The 21,530-nt window shown below is 40.6% G+C and overlaps 1 protein-coding gene across 2 annotated transcripts in view; it reads left to right on the forward strand.

The window, feature by feature from the left end:
* mmp25b (matrix metallopeptidase 25b) overlaps positions 1 to 18,868 on the forward strand; it is a 31,225-nt gene extending 12,357 nt beyond the window's left edge. For both annotated transcript variants that reach the window (XM_034194562.1, XM_034194561.1), the window contains 7 exons: positions 2,130 to 2,428; positions 2,517 to 2,696; positions 9,371 to 9,458; positions 12,022 to 12,104; positions 12,217 to 12,369; positions 13,285 to 13,578; positions 18,599 to 18,868. In XM_034194562.1, the coding sequence (XP_034050453.1) occupies positions 2,130 to 2,428; positions 2,517 to 2,696; positions 9,371 to 9,458; positions 12,022 to 12,104; positions 12,217 to 12,369; positions 13,285 to 13,578; positions 18,599 to 18,837 (1,336 nt within the window). In that variant the 3' untranslated portion in view covers positions 18,838 to 18,868. The remainder of the gene's footprint in view (positions 1 to 2,129; positions 2,429 to 2,516; positions 2,697 to 9,370; positions 9,459 to 12,021; positions 12,105 to 12,216; positions 12,370 to 13,284; positions 13,579 to 18,598) is intronic.
* The last annotated feature ends 2,662 nt before the right edge of the window (positions 18,869 to 21,530 follow it).

The following is a 21,530-nucleotide window of genomic DNA, read 5'->3' on the forward strand; positions in this document are numbered from 1 at the left end:
GGTGGCTTGTGCCATGTCGTCACAGCTCGGAGCGCGGCGCGCTGAGCGTCCTTAAAGGGGTCCATAAAGCTGTACTAACAGACCTTATTCTCTGTGAAGCCTGTAAAATTTTCACCGAAAGCCAGATAAATTTTTCGAATAGTTTCCAGGTGCCAGTCTCTAACAGCTTCTGAAAAAATTCTGATGGAAAAAAACCCCAAATCATTCCGCCATTTCCAGACAATGAAAATCCGACGACGGGGCGGGACCACTCCTTCCACAAGGCGTGCTCACAGGCGAATGACGTCAACGACAGGCGTGGAAAAACTCACGCATGCGCACAAGGGTTCAAGCTTGTCTGACGTGAAAACATATGAATCAAATCAATATAGTTTAAAAAAAAATAAAAAGGTACGATACTTTATGGACAGACCTCGTATTTTGTGTATTATGTGACATGTTGTGCTTCCCTCTACTACACATTTGTATGTCGACACTTATTTTTGGTTATAACTGCACTTTTAGTCTCATGCTTCTTCTTAGAACTTTATTCATGGACAAAGTTCTTGAACAAAGAATGTATTTCATTTGCAGATGGTGTGTGTGCGTATAGTGCAGACTGGCTCATTGAGCGTGTCAAACACAAGGTCACATATGGACTTCTGGGACATACATCACAGAAATGTAAAATGTAAAAAGAGGACTCCCTGTATGGATAGACCCAGATGTATGAGATTCTAATGATGTTTAGTATAAATCCCAACTACATCTAACTGTACAAGGGAGATTTTAAAGTTGTTGTTTTTTTAATATAACCCCTTTAACTTGTGTTCTGAGGAATCCCTCCTGCTGTCTGTCACGGAATGTATTCCTTTCAAATCCTCCACAGCTTCCTTCCCTTTTGCTTCCAGTTATTAAAAGTTTCACATCCGCTATTTCCATGATTAACATGCCTTCTTAGCGTCAACAATGCTCTTCCTTTTTTCTTTGTAATTTTTTTTTTTTTTTTTTTTTTGAGAAACATTGCTGTTTTCTGAGTGTCCATTTAAAAAGTCTGACTTAAGTGGCGAGAATATGATACCAACATTGGAATCTTCAGCATCTGATCATATAGATTCCAATCCAATATTTTCCCCATCTTAAAACAATTTACCTATTAATAATTCATTTGTCTGGATTAATTTTGCTAACCTCAAGATCAACATCATAACTGGAGACTAGGATCTGACTGTTTTGTTTTGTTTTGTTTTTGTTTGTTTTTTTTAGAAACATTGCTGTTTTCTGAGTGTCAGTTTAAAGAGTCTGACTTAAGTGGTGAAAATATACCTTACCACATCTAAATTCCACTAAGATGCTCCTGTCTTTTTCAATTCTAATCATGTTTATGTATGCATATGTACTTATATATATATATATATATATATATATATATATATATATATATATATATATATATATATATATATATATATATATATAAAATACATATTCTATTTTTACCTCATTTTCTTATTTTATTGTATTGTTACAAGTATTATTATTGCTTATCCTTGCACACGCTGTTTGATGCACATTTTCCTCTACTCGCACCCATCTTGTGTGTTTTCTTAAGAGCTGACGTAACGTGAATTTCTCTACTGTGAGATCAATAAAGTCTTATCTTAAGTGGCAAAAATATGATACCAACACTGGTATCATACTGGGTTTTTTTGTTTGTTTGTTTTGTTTTGGTTTTTTGTTTTTGTTTTTGTTTTTTTGAGAAACATTGCTGTTTTCTGAGTGTCAGTTTAAAAAGTCTGACTTACAAGTGGCGAAAATATGATACCAACATTGGAATCTGCAGCATCTGATCATATAGATTCCAATCCATTTTCTCATCTTAAAACAATTTACCTATTAATAATTAATTTCTCTGGATTAATTTAGCTAACCTCAGTCTCAACATCATAATTGGAGACTAGGATCTGACTTTTTTTATTTTTATTTATCATATCCAATCCAGTTATTTTGGCCAGTATTGGATCGCACTCCTACCAAAAAGCAAGGCAGCCCTTATCTTTTAAAACTGGTCATAATCTGGAACGTCATACAGATTCAAATATTAATGAGGATGTAATGTGCGCTGATAACTAATGGAATCCTGTCTGCAGTGTCCACAGTTACCCGTCTCCTTCCCAGTCACGCTCCCTGCCTTCCCACTTGGTGGACAACATCCTGGTACATGCCTTCAAAGCCTGGAGTGACGCGACCCCATTACGTTTCCGTCTCATTCCGTCTCGAGGGGTCGAGGCTGGAGGCGACATCAGAGTGTCTTTTTCCCGCTTGTTGCATGAAGATGGGTACCCATTTGACGGGCCCGGAGGCACCCTGGCCCACGCTTTTTTCCCTGGCATGGCTGAAGTGTCAGGCGACACACACTTTGATGATGATGAGACGTGGAGCTTTCGAGGTATTTGAAATGGTGATGATGGATAGGTGATGGGGTCCAATCCCTTTTTTAAGTAATGGAGTAACACTGTTGCTTCACACTTCCTCAGGTGATGGCAGCACTACAGACTTATTCACAGTTGCGGTGCACGAGTTTGGCCACGCGCTTGGCCTGTCCCATTCCTCCTCTGATCCATCCATCATGAGGCCGTACTACCAGGGTTCTGTGGGTGATATTGTCAACTACCGCCTGCCTCTGGATGATAAATTGGCCATCCAGCAGCTGTACGGTGAGTGAGCAGCTGGACTCAGGCTGACTGTTTTTCATGCCTGTTTGTGTTTGTCTGCCAAGACACTTTAACGTGGTGGAAGCATAAAATCAGAGAAGACAACAGGATCGCAGGAGAAACACCAGCTCCTGTATGAAAACTAGAAAATCATACAGGAGTCATATTATACACTTTTTCTCTAAATAAACAGAAGGGCATTCACAGAATGCATGTGTCCGCCAAAACCCCAGAGTTCAAGTTAGGACCCAAACCAAATCCCAATCCCTAGTCCACTCTAGTGGACCACCTCTGTCAGAAAATAAGATCTGGATCATTACTTGGATTTAGACCAAGGTACACTGATGGGTACATAATCATCCTGATTGCTGACTTTGGATTCTGATTAGGTTTGGATATTAATTGTTGAACTTTGATCATAACTTTTGTTACTGATGGCCTACTTGTGATCCTAATGCTAATCTTGGTTCTTCATCACTCATCCTCAATCCTGATAATTCATCTGTGATCCTTACTGTTGACTATTATCCCACATTACTAAACATATGTCTACACTGTTGAACTTTGATTCATATCCCTTATCTTTGATCCAGGTTATTTATCTGTGATCCTGATCCCTGCCCCTCATCGATCCTGACCTCTTATCTTGATCTTTGATCCTAGTCACTCATCTTTGATCTTCATAACTCAACTTTAAGCCTTACTGCTGACTGTCATTTACACTCACTAAGTGTAAATTGATTGCTTGATTGCTGAAGTTTGATTTGATTTAAAGTTTGATGTTGATCATTTGGGTTGACCTCTTATCTTTGTTCAGAGAGTGCTGGCCTTTGATTTTGATCACTGACCACTGAACCTAATGACAAAGCCTTGATCCTGATTGCTGACCTCTTACCTTGAACTTTGAGCCTGTTCGTGTGATGGAGGCCAGCAAGATTGTAATTCACGTCGGCAGTAATGACACTCGGTTACGCCAATCGGAGGTCACTAAAATTAACATTAAATCGGTGTGTAACTTTGCAAAAACAATGTCGGACTCTGTTGTTTTCTCTGGGCCCCTCCCCAATCAGACTGGGAGTGACATGTTTAGCCGCATGTTCTCCTTGAATTGCTGGCTGTCTGAGTGGTATCCAAAAAATGAGGTGGGCTTCATTGATAATTGGCAAAGCTTCTGGGGAAAACCTGGTCTTGTTAGGAGAGACGGCATCCATCCCACTTTAGAGGGAGCAGCTCTCATTTCTAGAAATCTGGCCAATTTTTTTGGATCCTCCAAACTGTGACTGTCTAGCGTTGGGACCAGGAGGCAGAGCGGTGGTCTTACACACCTCTCTGCAGCTTCTCTCCCCCTGCCATCCCCTCATTACCCCATCCCCGTACAGACGGTGCCTGCTCCCAGACTACCAATAACCAGCAAAAATCTATTTAAGCATAAAAATTCAAAAAGAAAAAATAATATAGCACCTTCAACTGCACCACAGACTAAAACAGTTAAATGTGGTCTATTAAACATTAGGTCTCTCTCTTCTAAGTCCCTGTTGGTAAATGATATAATAATTGATCAACGTATTGATTTATTCTGCCTAACAGAAACCTGGTTACAGCAGGATGAATATGTTAGTTTAAATGAGTCAACACCCCCGAGTCACACTAACTGTCAGAATGCTCGTAGCACGGGCCGGGGCGGAGGATTAGCAGCAATCTTCCATTCCAGCTTATTAATTAATCAAAAACCTAGACAGAGCTTTAATTCATTTGAAAGCTTGTCTCTTAGTCTTGTCCATCCAAATTGGAAGTCCCAAAAAACAGTTTTATTTGTTATTATCTATCGTCCACCTGGTCGTTACTGTGAGTTTCTCTGTGAATTTTCAGACCTTTTGTCTGACTTAGTGCTTAGCTCAGATAAGATAATTATAGTGGGCGATTTTAACATCCACACAGATGCTGAGAATGACAGCCTCAACACTGCATTTAATCTATTATTAGACTCTATGGGCTTTGCTCAAAAAGTAAATGAGTCCACCCACCACTTTAATCATATTTTAGATCTTGTTCTGACTTATGGTATGGAAATAGAAGACTTAACAGTATTCCCTGAAAACTCCCTTCTGTCTGATCATTTTTTAATAACATTTACATTTACCCTGATGGACCACCCTGCAGTGGGGAATAAGTTTCATTACACTAGAAGTCTTTCAGAAAGCGCTGTAACTAGGTTTAAGGATATGATTCCTTCTTTATGTTCTCTAATGTCATATACCAACACAGAGCAGAGTAGCTACCTAACTCTGTAAGGGAGTTAGAGTATCTCGTCAATAGTTTTACATCCTCATTGAAGACAACTTTGGATGCTGTAGCTCCTCTGAAAAAGAGAGCTTTAAATCAGAAGTGTCTGACTCCGTGGTATAACGCACAAACTCGTAGCTTAAAGCAGATAACCCGTAAGTTGGAGAGGAAATGGCGTCTCACTAATTTAGAAGATCTTCACTTAGCCTGGAAAAAGAGTTTGTTGCTCTATAAAAAAGCCCTCCGTAAAGCTAGGACATCTTTCTACTCATCACTAATTGAAGAAAATAAGAACAACCCCAGGTTTCTTTTCAGCACTGTAGCCAGGCTGACAAAGAGTCAGAGCTCTATTGAGCTGAGTATTCCATTAACTTTAACTAGTAATGACTTCATGACTTTCTTTGCTAACAAAAATTTTGACTATTAGAGAAAAAATTACTCATAACCATCCCAAGATGTATCGTTATCTTTGGCTGCTTTCAGTGATGCCGGTATTTGGTTAGACTCTTTCTCTCCGATTGTTCTGTCTGAGTTATTTTCATTAGTTACTTCATCCAAACCATCAACATGTTTATTAGACCCATTCCTGCCAGGCTGCTCAAGGAAGTCCTACCATTATTTAATGCTTCAATCTTAAATATGATCAATCTATCTTTGTTAGTTGGTTATGTACCACAGGCCTTTAAGGTGGCAGTAATTAAACCATTACTTAAAAAGCCATCACTTGACCCAGCTATCTTAGCTAATTATAGGCCAATCTCCAACCTTCCTTTCTCTCAAAGATTCTTGAGAGGGTAGTTGTAAAACAGCTATCTGATCACCTGCAGAGGAATGGTCTATTTGAAGAGTTTCAGTCAGGTTTTAGAATTCATCATAGTACAGAAACAGCATTAGTGAAGGTTACAAATTATCTTCTTATGGCTTCGGACAGTGGACTTATCTCTGTGCTTGTTCTGTTGGACCTCAGTGCTGCTTTTGATACTGTTGACCATAAATTTTATTACAGAGATTAGAGCATGTCATAGGTATTAAAGGCACTGCGCTGCGGTGGTTTGAATCATATTTGTCTAATAGATTACAGTTTGTTCATGTAAATGGGGAATCTTCTTCACAGACTAAAGTTAATTATGGAGTTCCACAAGGTTCTGTGCTAGGACCAATTTTATTCACTTTATACATGCTTCCCTTAGGCAGTATTATTAGACGGTATTGCTTAAATTTTCATTGTTACGCAGATGATACCCAGCTTTATCTATCCATGAAGCCAGAGGATACACACCAATTAGCTAAACTGCAGGATTGTCTTACAGACATAAAGACATGGATGACCTCTAATTTCCTGCTTTTAAACTCAGATAAAACTGAAGTTATTGTACTTGGCCCCACAAATCTTAGAAGCATGGTGTCTAACCAGATCGTTACTCTGGATGGCATTTCCCTGATCTCTAGTGATACTGTGAGAAATCTTGGAGTCATTTTTGATCAGGATATGTCATTCAAAGCGCATATTAAACAAATATGTAGGACTGCCTTTTTGCATTTACGCAATATCTCTAAAATCAGAAAGGTCTTGTCTCAGAGTGATGCTGAAAAACTAATTCATGCATTTATTTCCTCTAGGCTGGACTATTGTAATTCATTATTATCAGGTTGTCCTAAAAGTTCCCTAAAAAGCCTTCAGTTGGTTCAGAATGCTGCAGCTAGAGTACTGACGGGGACTAGCAGGAGAGAGCATATCTCACCCGTGTTGGCCTCTCTTCATTGGCTTCCTGTTAATTCTAGAATAGAATTTAAAATTCTTCTTCTTACTTATAAGGTTTTGAATAATCAGGTCCCATCTTATCTTAGGGACCTCGTAGTACCATATTACCCCATTAGAGCGCTTCGCTCTCAGACTGCGGGCTTACTTGTAGTTCCTAGGGTTTGTAAGAGTAGAATGGGAGGCAGAGCCTTCAGCTTTCAGGCTCCTCTCCTGTGGAACCAGCTCCCAATTCAGATCAGGGAGACAGATACCCTCTCTACTTTTAAGATTAGGCTTAAAACATTCCTTTTCGCTAAGGCTTATAGTTAGGGCTGGATCGGGTGACCCTGGACCATCCCTTGGTTATGTTGCTTTAGACGTAGACTGTGGGGGGTTCCCATGATGCACTGTTTCTTTCTCTTTTTGCTCCGTATGCATCACTCTGCATTTAATCATTAGTGATCGATCTCTGCCCCCCTTCTCGGCATGTCTTTTTCCTGGTTCTTTCCCTCAGCCCCAACCAGTCTCAGCAGAAGACTGCCCCTCCCTGAGCCTGGTTCTGCTGGAGGTTTCTTCCTGTTAAAAGGGAGTTTTTCCTTCCCACTGTGGCCAAGTGCTTGCTCATAGGGGGTCGTTTTGACCGTTGGGGTTTTTGTATGGCCTTGCCTTACAATATGGAGCGCCTTGGGGCAACTGTTTGTTGTGATTTGGCGCTATATAAGAAAAAAGTTGATTGATTGATTGATTGAGTCACTGTGCAACAGTAGTCAGTAAACCTGACTACCCAACAGCTGAAATGATTTTGTGGCCACAAGGCCAGAGCCATAGTTTTTGGCCATCTGGTTAGAAAGTCTGCCTCCCATGCCAGCAATCATGAGTTTGCATCCTGAGGGGAGCGAGTGGGAGGTGTTAATCAGAAAAATACAATGCAGAGCATACTCCTACATTCGCTCATCTTTGATACTTATTGCTGACTGTCATTCCAAATAGCTGAAATTAGATCTTGATTGCTACACTTTAATCTTGATCTTTGACCCTGATGCCTCATCTTTGATCCTCATTGCTGAGCTTTGATCCTTTGACTAAATAGAGTATGTTCACATGCACAGTCTCAGTGCCACAGCAGTTCCATCCATTTTCATAATTTCATATGGTTCTCAACATTCCAGCAGGTGTCAATGCTGAGACTTTAACCAAACACCAACCCTGAGTCAGTGATGCAGGGGGTTGAAAGAAAACAAACAAGGAACACATAAATAATGGAACATTTGCTTATTTCTTTTCATGTTTACTTCATGTGATGGCAAGCCACTCACTTGTGTTTTATTATGTTACAACACCAGATGGAGAAAATGAACTGGAACATTTTGAAACATTTGTTTTGAAATAGTTGGTGATGTAATGAGGACCCACTTAGCACAACATGTGCTTCCTTCCTTTACATACGTATTCCAAAACACAGGTGTCACAAAGATTTCAAAATGTTGCAAGAGACTGGTTTGAGTTTGCAATCATCTACAGGTCAGGTCAAGTATTGGATCGTGCACCGGTGTTGCACGGCGGTGCATCTACCACACTACGGAACCACCTTAAGTCTTTGATGGCAAGCGCCCAGGTAAAATACGGCCATCGTCATGGCCTTCTTCAACTCTTGAGGTCTTCAACACAGAGGCACCTTCATGCTGGATCGAAAACATAGAAATGCGCCACATGGCCAAATTGTCATCATCACCTTAGGCTCCCAGTATAACCGTTCGTTTGACACAGTCATTGCAGAGGTACCCAAGGATCCTCCAAAGACACCAAGGTCTAATTCTCTACATCTCGTGGACCTAGCTCTAGGTTTCTTCTCTCTTTTGACTGATTTTATTCATTAATAGAGGATTTACAGCACAAACTGAAGGTGGGCTGATGGTTAATCTGAGACAAATCTGGCAGAGTTTGTGTGGACTTGTCCATAGCTAATGCCACGCCTCAGGCCTGAAGGGCTGTGAGAACATGCAAAGCCAGTGTTCTGTCGAGATGATCTCCCCCGCTGAGTTGATCTCCCCGGCATCTAACGACAGTGTGTACATGCAAGTCTTTACTTTTTAAATTGGAAAAAACACTTATTACTGTATTTTTATGTAAATACAAAACTTACATGGGTTTTCTTCGGTAGTGGAGCTCAGCTCATCTCAACGGGTGACCGTGTCCCCTCGAGATGAGCTCCACTGCGCAACTGCGCATGCGCACCTCACCCACCGAATTAAAGTAGAAAACCCACGTAAGTTGTGTCTTTACATAAAAATACAGTAATATATCTTTTCAATTTAAAAAAGTAAGAACTTGCCTTTAAAGGAGAATATTGTCGATAGATGATGAGGAGATCGTCTCGACAGGGAGATGTGCGTGTGCATTTGCACGGTAAAGAGGAGGTAGATAAACTTGACGGGTGTAGGTGTTAATGTCCGGGGTAGAGAGAACTGCGCATGTGTGTGCATACGCAGTTGCACGGTGGAGATCCTCTCGATGGGTAGATCATCTTGTTGGCACACCGGAACCCAACAAGGATTCAAAGGTTTTGTGCGTTAGATAGGTGCTAACTAGTGTGTGCCTTGACTCTGTGGCATTAGCTTCTGGAGTGTCATCACATGTCGTTCTATTGTTCTAGGTGTGAACCACGGTGATGTGAGACCAGGTGGTGAAGATCCATACAAGCCACATCTGCCCAGTCCCCCACCTCCAAGACCAACACAACAGTGAGTTGACCTTGAGGCATTGGAGGCCTCAAGAAAAACAACATTAGTAGAAAATGTATCAAACATTCCACTTTAAAGTAAATTGTGAATTCCTACCGCACAGATATTAATGAGTGCTGGATCACACCCATTAGTGCAGCAAATAAATGAAACAATACTTCACATGGTGATACAAGCACCAAATCCAACACAAATTCTCCTTAGTCATTCTTCTATTGAAAAAACCGACGGGCCACTTGAATTTTCAATAGGCGGCCACGTAGGGGTCAATTGAAGAACTACACAGGGATTAAAATCTAAAAATGCTCCAATCATATGAAAACTATACCACATTATTTGCCTGATCATAAAGATTCCAGAAAGGTATAGTTTGGACTATCTATGACTGAATGTTATGGAGTTATGGGGCAAAAACCTTAAGAATGGTGACAAAGGCCAATTTCAGTTTGTACAGGGGTCAAAAGTTAATGTTGCTCCAATTTTAGTAAAAAATGGTGCACATTGTTGATTGAGCTACTTGGATTAATAAATGGAATAGTTTTGACTGTGTTGAATGCTTGGTCTCTAAAGTAAAGGTCAAATAATTCTATGACATGTGACATATGTTACCCCGTAACGTGATAACTAAGCATGATACATGGTGCAAACTATTCCTTTTTGAAACCCTATTAACTCAACCAATAATATGCATCACCTTTGAACAAAATTGGAGCAACTCTAACTTTTGACCCCTGTACAAACTGAAACTGAACTTTGTCACCATTCTTGTTTTTACCCCATAACTCAATAGAATTCAGTCATAGATAGTCCAAACTATACCTTTTTGGACTCTTTACAATCAGACAAATAATGTGGTATAATTTTCAATATGACTGGAGCATGTTTATATTTTGACTCCTATGTAATTCTTCAGTTGACCCCTACATGGCTGCCTATTGAAAATTCAAGTGGTCCATCAGTTTTTTCAAAAGAGTAATATCTAAGTTGTACTTTGCCAGATTTGATGCTTGTATCACCATTTGAAGGATTCCTCTGTAAATATTCTGTTATCTGCTGCACTACATGGTAATATACCACATGGCCAGTGTATCATAAGTGGTGACAGCGGTCACTCTGTCCTTTCAGTGTGTAATTCTCGTGTAGGAAGCTTTGTGATTGATGGAATAAATACGTAAGAATAACTGACTTTATTGGTTTAATCCATCAATAATGTCCACAAGGATGGAAAAAGTCCACACATTGCACTCAGATTTGTCTTCACAGCATAAGATGGCAAGTGTGGAAAGATCATGTAGAAAGACAGTTATGGATACATGAAGTCACACTTAGGTACTTTGTAGCTAGGGTTAGGGTTAGGGTTAGGGCTATCACTCCCTCACAATCCAAGTGATTCTCCTCCGCTGAGTCTCCATAAGTAACAGCTTGTTTGACACAAAGTCATTCCAGCGCTACCCAAGGATCCTTCGATGAGACCTAGTACTAAAGACATCCAGTTGTCACCTTTGGCCAGTGGTTAGCATCCAAGTCTCACAAACACCAGAACCCTAAACACTGGACCTTCATTCTCTTGCAAAAAAATATTGACATTGGCAAACATCTCTGTTGAGAAGCTTCATGAAACTATTAAGTTCTTCCCAGGTGTCTCTCATTCTCAAAAGCAGAAGACCCCAAGACATAAACGTCATTGCCAAGATAAGTGAATGTACATGTTATAAGGTGAAGTCCAGATTGAAAAGATGTTCCTGCTACCTTGGCTAGTGGGGAATTCACCTTGGCTGAACTGGTAGAGCCTTGGTCTCAAGTGCGAGCGATCTGGTGTTCAAACCCCACTGTGGCCACCAAGATATGTCATCCGGTTATGTACAAGAAGTCATGAAAGTCTGGAACTTCATCTTGATCCAGAACAATAGCACACTCAATGTCTCAAGTACTGCAATCAGGACATCCATTGATTGATATTAACATTCACAAGTGTTTAAGAATCTTAATTCCCCTCTGACAGTACACAGATATTAACAAGACACAGTCAGGATAGAAGCTGCTGTCCTTTAGGTGGAGCTATTGTTCTTCAGTGTTTCTGAATGTTGGCCTGTTGTTCTGGATTCTCCAGAGTTGTTGAAACGGAACAATGACAAAAAAAAAAAAACATCCTGTGTTGTGTGTGTGATACGTCAGTTGATGCCCGTGCAGTGCGTATAACAATATCTCAAGGCTTCTGTGGAAACTGGAGCTGCTACAGGATCAGATCTGTCAGAGATTTTGAGAAAGAGCAACTTCGATCCCACTTTAAAGCCACTGGAGGAAACAAATAAAGAAAACCAACATCTATCTAACAATGAGCACCTGTTTGTCTCTTTCACTTACAAATCATGAAGTCGCAATGCGGCGCTCACTTTTTTGAAATACACGTTGAGTAACTTTTAGAACAGCAGATGGCTTTGTATGAAATCCCGACTCTTCCTTTGTCTCATAGTGTTCAATTGTCCTGCTCCCTCTAGTGGCCGTCTGGTCGACCTACTTCCTCTGTAAATACAATTGGAGCTTTTTTTTTTTTTTGTTCCAGATCTGATCCCTCAATCCAGGATCGCTGTCAGGGAAGTTTTGATGCAGTGGCCAATATCAGGGGCGAAGTTTTCTTTTTTAAAGGTGAGACATTGGTTACCCCCCACCCCCTTTCCCACCACCACTAAAATAAAGGACCAGGGCCATCATTTTTGTTCTGTCTGTATATGTGTGTCACTCCTATGTCTCATTAAAGGTGCACAGTTCTGGAGGACCAAGCAGGACAGATCTTTGGTGTCCCTCAGCCCAGCTCTGATTAAAAACTTCTGGATGGGCCTCCCCTCCGGGACGAACAAAATCGATGCTGTATACGAGAGGAAGAGTGACAGCCGTATCATCTTCTTCATTGGTGAGAAAATAACACATCAACAATACTGCGTGTTTATGGCCAAAGAAAATTTTTGTTAGATATGAAGAACGTCATGCAAGTGGTGGACCTAGTGTGGGCTAAAGAGTAGGCGCTCCACCCACCCACCATTTGACAATTGGGTTGGGGTGGGGGGGGGTTGAACATATTATATCAATTAATAATCAATTAATAATATGATGTTATATATTACAAAGCATACAATAAAAATTGGATTTTGTCTGCTTCTTGTTAGAAATACGAGTAATAATAATAATGTGAGCATTCAGACAATGCTAATGTGACAACAGAACTAGCAGTAAGTTTGAGCTAATAGCTAATGTTAGCATTCAAACAATGCTAATGTGATAACAGAACTAACAGTAAGTTTGAAGCTAATAGCTAATGTTAGCATTCAAACAATGCTAATGTGATAACAGAAGTAACAGTAAGTTTGAAGTGATCGTAGCAACAATTATTCAACTTCAAAGCACACAAAAACCATTCTTGGAATGACTTACCTCATGTAGAGTTGAAGGCGATTAAATAGGTAATTTATAATAATTGAGTGTCAATTTTAAACAATAACACACAGAAAATTCTAGGTAGGCTACTTACATACCATTTCTTCAACTATTTCTTTCAACTATTTCTTTTTGCTGGGAATTTAGCCAGGTCCGCCAATCAACATAATAATAATAATAATAATAATGTATGCATAAACAACTTATTGAATTAAAGTACTGGGGTGAAAAAAGCTTCAAAATGCAACATTTAACAGAGCAAATTACAAAATTTCCTGATGAGAAATCCCCCCCCCCATATCGGACAACTGAATTCCGCCAATGCAAAATGCCTCTCTGCCATACAACATAAATGGCAAAACTCTCACTGACACGTTTTCTTCTGAATGTGCAGGATCTCAGTACTGGGTGTTCAGGGACACGGTGGCCATGGATGGTTACCCGCGGCCTCTGTCCGACTGGGGCATGAAGACAGGGAGCGGGAAGATGGTGGAAAGAGTCGATGCAGCCTTTGTCTGGGCCCACAATGGCAAGACTTACCTGTTCAGTGGTGGAGAGTTCTGGAGGTTTGACGAGAGTCGTATTGGCCAAGAGGCGAGCAGGCAGCCAGAGCCAGGCTATCCACGGGACAGCAGCCTCTGGAAAGGTGTTCCTGCCAACGTGGATGACATCATCAGCTGGGGGGAAGGTAACGTTATTGTATTGCCACAGGCAAAATTCTGGTTTTGACTGGTTTCTAACATACGTACCTAGGAGAAGCCAGAAGTCACACATCTGAGACAGCACTCATGCCACTAATGTGCTGTCAAAACATTAAATCATTTGTCTAACCGGAAAAACGTACACGTCTGTGCCAAGAAAATGTCTGTGAAAGAACAGTTCTGGTTTTTGCAACTTTAATCATGTTAAACCATTTTTAGCAGTCAATCACTTGAGTGCTCGGCTCATCTTTGACAAAAGAGACATATGAGATAAATCTCTTTTCCAACAACCTTCTAAAAACTAATGCATGTTTCCATGTTCTTTCATTTTTATGTATGTATGTAGAGATAGATAGATCCTTCCTCTCCCAATAGTTATAATAAAAACTCAAAAAACAACAGTCATTATGGTTGGATGGTTATTGGTTGCTGTGTTGATGATGGATTAGGAGCAGGTGTGGTTGTCAGTGAGCTAGAAAGACCATTTCCATATAGACATAATTATTTTCTGTTACATTCTGAAACTCAAATGATATTGTCACAAGTCCACACAACCTTGCAGAAAGGATTTGATATGAATGTAGCTGACGCAGACACTTCTTCATTCTCTCCATGTCTGTCTTGATATAGGGGTGGTTTTGGAGTTACATGTTACTTGAAATGACGTTGCTTGAACTCTAGGTCTAGTGGCCACTTACTGTTAGTGGTGGCTATATGAGGCCTCATGAAGCATTTGCTTTCTTTCCTGACTCCACTAGATGGCAGTATTTTATCTTAAAAGTTTTAAGGCAAATAGAAGCACAGGGGGCAGCATGGTGGCTTTGTGGTTAGCACTGTTGCCTCACAGCAAGAAGGTCATGGGTCTGATTCCCACCTGTGGCTTTTCTGTGTGGAGTTTGCATGTTCTCCCCATGTTTGCGTGGGTTCACTCCCAGTGCTCTGGCTTCCTCTCACATCCAAAGGACACACGTTGGTGGATTGGAAACTTTAAATTGTCCGTAGGTGAGTGTGCAGGGGTGAATGTGTTTGTTTGTCTATATGTGGCCCTGCGACAAACTGGTGTCCTGTCCAGGGTGTACGTCATGTACGCCCCTCATGGTCTATGACTGCTGGGATAGGCTTGAAGCTCCTTTGGTAATTCAGTGTCCACTTTTGTTCTCCATTGAGCAGTTTCTTTTTAAATAGAGCAGTTTCTTTGCCAATTTGGTGAATATAAACCCACGTCACACCTTTATCTTAGATTAGAATCAGACCGGGAGTGACATGTTTAGCCGCATGTTCTCCTTGAATTGCTGGCTGTCTGAGTGGTGTCCAAAAAATGAGGTGGGCTTCATAGATAATGGCAAGCTTTCTGGGGAAAACCTGGTCTTGTTAGGAGAGACGGCATCCATCCCACTTTGGATGGAGCAGCTCTCATTTCTAGAAATCTGGCTAATTTCTTAATCCTCCAACCGTGACTATCAGGGTTGGGACCAGGAAGCAGAGTTTGTAGTCTTACACACCTCTCTGCAGCTTCTCTCCCCCTGCCATCCCCTCATTACCCCATCCCCGTAGAGACGGTGCCTGCCTCCCAGACTACCAATAACCAGCAAAAATCTATTTAAGCATAAAATTCAAAAGAAAAATAATATAGCACCTTCTACTGCACCACAGACTAAAACAGTTAAATGTGGTCTATTAAACATTAGGTCTCTCTCTTCTAAGTCCCTGTTGGTAAATGATATAATAATTGATCAACATATTGATTTATTCTGCCTAACAGAAACCTGGTTACAGCAGGATGAATATGTTAGTTTAAATGAGTCAACACCCCGAGTCACACTAACTGTCAGAATGCTCGTAGCACGGGCCGGGGCGGTGGATTAGCAGCAATCTTCCATTCCAGCTTATTAATTAATCAAAAACCCAGACAGAGCTTTAATTCATTTGAAAGCTTGTCTCTTAGTCTTGTCCATCCAAATTGGAAGTCCCAAAAACCAGTTTTATTTGTTATTATCTATCGTCCACCTGGTCGTTACTGTGAGTTTCTCTGTGAATTTTCAGACCTTTTGTCTGACTTAGTGCTTAGCTCAGATAAGATAATTATAGTGGGCGATTTTAACATCCACACAGATGCTGAGAATGACAGCCTCAACACTGCATTTAATCTATTATTAGACTCTATTGGCTTTGCTCAAAAAGTAAATGAGTCCACCCACCACTTTAATCATATCTTAGATCTTGTTCTGACTTATGGTATGGAAATAGAAGACTTAACAGTATTCCCTGAAAACTCCCTTCTGTCTGATCATTTTTTAATAACATTTACATTTACTCTGATGGACTACCCAGCAGTAGGGAATAAGTTTCATTACACTAGAAGTCTTTCAGAAAGCGCTGTAACTAGGTTTAAGGATATGATTCCTTCTTTATGTTCTCTAATGCCATATAACAACACAGTGCAGAGTAGCTACCTAAACTCTGTAAGGGAGATAGAGTATCTCGTCAATAGTTTTACATCCTCATTGAAGACAACTTTGGATGCTGTAGCTCCTCTGAAAAAGAGAGCTTTAAATCAGAAGTGTCTGACTCCATGGTATAACTCTCAAACTCGTAGCTTAAAGCAGATAACCCGTAAGTTGGAGAGGAAATGGCGTCTCACTAATTTAGAAGATCTTCACTTAGCCTGGAAAAAGAGTCTGTTGCTCTATAAAAAAGCCCTCCGTAAAGCTAGGACATCTTTCTACTCATCACTAATTGAAGAAATAAGAACAACCCCAGGTTTCTTTTCAGCACTGTAGCCAGGCTGACAAAGAGTCAGAGCTCTATTGAGCTGAGTATTCCATTATCTTTAACTAGTAATGAGTTCATGACTTTCTTTGCTAACAAAATTTTAACTATTAGAGAAAAAATTACTCATAACCATCCCAAAGACGTATCGTTATCTTTGGCTGCTTTCAGTGATGCCGGTATTTGGTTAGACTCTTTCCCTCCGATTGTTCTGTCTGAGTTATTTTCATTAGTTACTTCATCCAAACCATCAACATGTTTATTAGACCCATTCCTACCAGGCTGCTCAAGGAAGCCCTACCATTATTTAATGCTTCGATCTTAAATATGATCAATCTATCTTTGTTAGTTGGCTATGTACACAGGCTTTTAAGGTGGCAGTAATTAAACCATTACTTAAAAAGCCATCACTTGACCCAGCTATCTTAGCTAATTATAGGCCAATCTCCAACCTTCCTTTTCTCTCAAAAATTCTTGAAAGGGTAGTTGTAAAACAGCTAACTGATCATCTGCAGAGGAATGGTCTATTTGAAGAGTTTCAGTCAGGTTTTAGAATTCATCATAGTACAGAAACAGCATTAGTGAAGGTTACAAATGATCTTCTTATGGCCTCGGACAGTGGACTCATCTCTGTGCTTGTTCTGTTAGACCTCAGTGCTGCTTTTGATACTGTTGACCATAAAATTTTATTACAGAGATTAGAGCATGCCATAGGTATTAAAGGCACTGCGCTGCGGTGGTTTGAATCATATTTGTCTAATAGATTACAATTTGTTCATGTAAATGGGAATCTTCTTCACAGACTAAAGTTAATTATGGAGTTCCACAAGGTTCTGTGCTAGGACCAATTTTATTCACTTTATATATGCTTCCCTTAGGCAGTATTATTAGACGGTATTGCTTAAATTTTCATTGTTACGCAGATGATACCCAGCTTTATCTATCCATGAAGCCAGAGGACACACACCAATTAGCTAAACTGCAGGATTGTCTTACAGACATAAAGACATGGATGACCTCTAATTTCCTGCTTTTAAACTCAGATAAAACTGAAGTTATTGTTCTTGGCCCCACAAATCTTAGAAACATGGTGTCTAACCAGATCCTTACTCTGGATGGCATTACCCTGACCTCTAGTAATACTGTGAGAAATCTTGGAGTCATTTTTGATCAGGATATGTCATTCAAAGCGCATATTAAACAAATATGTAGGACTGCTTTTTTGCATTTACGCAATATCTAAAATCAGAAAGGTCTTGTCTCAGAGTGATGCTGAAAAACTAATTCATGCATTTATTTCCTCTAGGCTGGACTATTGTAATTCATTATTATCAGGTTGTCCTAAAAGTTCCCTAAAAAGCCTTCAGTTAATTCAAAATGCTGCAGCTAGAGTGCTGACGGGGACTAGAAGGAGAGAGCATATCTCACCCATATTGGCCTCTCTTCATTGGCTTCCTGTTAATTCTAGAATAGAATTTAAAATTCTTCTTCTTACTTATAAGGTTTTGAATAATCAGGTCCCATCTTATCTTAGGGACCTCGTAGTACCATATCACCCCAATAGAGCGCTTCGCTCTCAGACTGCAGGCTTACTTGTAGTTCCTAGGGTTTGTAAGAGTAGAATGGGAGGCAGAGCCTTCAGCTTTCAGGCTCCTCTCCTGTGGAACCAGCTCCCAATTCAGATCAGGGAGACAGACACCCTCTCTACTTTTAAGATTAGGCTTAAAACTTTCCTTTTTGCTAAAGCTTATAGTTAGGGCTGGATCAGGTGACCCTGAACCATCCCTTAGTTATGCTGCTATAGACGTAGACTGCTGGGGGGTTCCCATGATGCACTGTTTCTTTCTCTTTTTGCTCTGTATGCACCACTCTGCATTTAATCATTAGTGATCGATCTCTGCTCCCCTCCACAGCATGTCTTTTTCCTGGTTCTCTCCCTCAGCCCCAACCAGTCCCAGCAGAAGACTGCCCCTCCCTGAGCCTGGTTCTGCTGGAGGTTTCTTCCTGTTAAAAGGGAGTTTTTCCTTCCCACTGTAGCCAAGTGCTTGCTCACAGGGGGTCGTTTTGACCGTTGGGGTTTTACATCATTATTGTATGGCCTTGCCTTACAATATAAAGCGCCTTGGGGCAACTGTTTGTTGTGATTTGGCGCTATATAAAAAAAAAAAATTGAATTGAATTTGTTGCTCAGTGTGTGACAAGGAAAAGCACGAATGTAACACTGTTGTTACTCCTCAGGGGACGCCTACTTTTTTAAGGACAATCTCTACTGGGTACTGAACAGAGGAGGACTGGACCAAGACGACGTGTCTCCTAAATCCATCGCTGTGGATTGGCTCAGATGTCCGGCTCCAGACAAACCTAAAATCCCGAAAGACTGCAACTGCTCCTTACGTGGCTCATCTACAGTTCCCTCGAGCAGTTTGCACATTTGGTTCTCTGTTATATTTTGCATTTATATATTAATTAGGAAATAAAAGCTCTGTTTTGTTTTGATTTAAACTGAGAGGACTTGCAGGCTGTGTAGTACCATTGGCAGTTGTACTTTTATCATGTATGATACATGATTTATCATGTATGCAATGTATGATTGCAATCATGTATGATTGCAATCCACAAACTGGTTTTAACTGTTTCAGGAAGCACTTAATAAAACCTTTTGGTCCCATTCATATTTACATTTACTGGAACATATTGTGAAATATTACACTAGATTTTCTTCTTCCTGCCCCTGTAAGAATGTCCTTTGTTGTCTCATTGCAGCTATTGAATGGCAGTGCTGTAAATCTGATACACATAACTTTCATGTAGGCTTATTTGCCTGAAATGACACTATTTACACCTGCATGCAGTGGTCATATTACTGTCAGTCCCATGTGTCTGTCTGTGGAACATTTGGGGAGCGGTCAAACACGCAGTGATTTCATTTTGACAAAAGGTGCCTTAAGAAATTGAGGTCACAGAGTTCGAGGAAAATGGAAAGCAATTAGCCAGTGATGATACTGATGCCAGAAATAGGACATCCCCCAGTTTCCACCCCCCAACCATGATGCATGACCACCCCCAACAACAAGATGCCATCATGCTCCACAAGCCAGTTTCTGGACTTCAAAAGGTTCACGTATGGGCTCAGGGCAGAAGAGTCACATTCAGACACAAAGCAACGTGAGTTCATCCCGCACGACTTAATATTCTGGAATTCACTCTTATCAGGAGCTCGAGCGCTCGGAATGTTAGAGACAAGATCACGTGTGTGCTGTCACTCCAGTTCAAAAGAAACCACAGACACACATTCACCGATGATGATGATTCTTCTTATTCTTATTCTTATTCTTCTTATTATTATTATTTCATTTTATCGCGTATTGTAGATTTTGGTCTTCAAATGAATAATTTACACTGGACCATTTTTTAAAACCATACAAATAGAAGGAGATAAGCAAAAACTAATCACTTCTAAAGAAAATATATTTCATAATTTATTTTCGGAGAGCCAGTTATTACTGTTATTATGAAATGGCAGAATTTCCCATGGTTTGAAAAATTTGTTTATTTTTTAAAGAGAGAAACTGCTCATGAAAAAAAATGTGGTGAAACTGGAATTTATCATCTCAAGCCTTCCCTGGTCGGGGGACTGCCCTGCGTGGTGGCTCATCCTTCTCCGGCTGGGCCGCCCCCTGTCCCCCCTGTTGGTTTGTTCTCCCCCTGGGCTTCCAGTGCTCCGCCGCCTCCCCGTCTCGTGGTTGCCCTGGTGCCTCCCTAGGGTCTTGGGGTATGGCACGCTCCCTGCACCCTGCCTCTCCCTTCTGCCGGCTGCTTGGGGTTAGGCCTCACGTGTCACACCCTTTGAATGCACATCACTAGCTCAGTACTTGACACACATTATATTGGGTTTTAAGTACCACATTATAGGGTTCATATAGGTTCGCGGTCAGGTGTTGGTGATGGGCTTGCAGGGCAGGCTGTGGTGCAGCAGTGCCATTTATATACATTCTCTGTGTTTTTAAAGATGGCCTGCCACACAAACATCACATATCACATCCAAGACCCTGGAACTGTTGCTGGTACATCTCCTTAGAAGTGAAATCTGTGATGCAGAAGATTTCAGATGACACTGCAGTTGCAGGATGTGTTGAAAGTGGACAGGAGAGGGATGATAGGACTCTGGTGGAGGACTGTATGATATGGCTTGTTGTGCGGTTCATTGTCCAAACAGATCATTTTAGGTGCTTGTGCTCTAGTATTTCCATCAAGAGAAATTTCCATGTTATGCAATTTTGTATGCTAACAGCATTAGTACATTCACCAGCTATCGGTAGCTGGATAATATCAGCTTCAGTTAGTCCAGGATTACTGAGGTAATAAGTGGGTCAAAATTTTTAATGCCCCCACCAAAGCCATCTGTTATGAAAACCAACAGCCAGTCCCAAAAGAATGACTTAATAAACACCCGAACCAAGGTTAGCCTGTTAGCTTAGCTTGTTAAGTAACTCAAAGATGGGGGCGTGTTTGAGCTTCATTAATTCCGCCCAGTTCACAGGGTCTCGACCACACTCCACCTCTTTACCCATTCATTGACAGGCTATGTTGTGGGCATAGCAACCACTGCTAACACGGGGACTCTCAGAACAGCACTTTCTGGGCTTCAAAACAGCTCACCCAGATCGCTATAGAAAACCTAAGGGTGACGCCATGCAGGGTTTGTCCAGTATATATGCAGTCTATGATAACCCTCTGTGTAAATGGCAAAATGGTGTTGCACTATGTACTTTCAGTTGCGTTCTAGATTGTCAAGAAAGGGCCAATAAAGTAGTTATATATATATATATATATATATATATATATATATATAGGTTAATCAAATAACCATTAAGACAAACATTTTAAGGTAGAATTACAACAATATAACAATAAAATGACAGGTTTTAATGGTACAATCCATAATGGCTTAATGACTGGACATAATGACTGGTTGTCTGCCTAGGTGGTTGCTGTCCTGGACCCCAAAGTGGTTCCGTGGTGTGGTGCATGTGGCAATATGTGACAGCAGTGTATGCTCCCTAGACCTGACCTTAACTACAACCCCAATTCCAATGAAGTTGGGACGTTGTGTAAAATGTAAAAAAACAAAAACAAAACCAGAATACAATGATTTGCAAATCCTCTTCAA

This window comes from Thalassophryne amazonica, chromosome 18, assembly GCF_902500255.1.
Source record: "Thalassophryne amazonica chromosome 18, fThaAma1.1, whole genome shotgun sequence".
NCBI lineage: Eukaryota > Metazoa > Chordata > Actinopteri > Batrachoidiformes > Batrachoididae > Thalassophryne > Thalassophryne amazonica.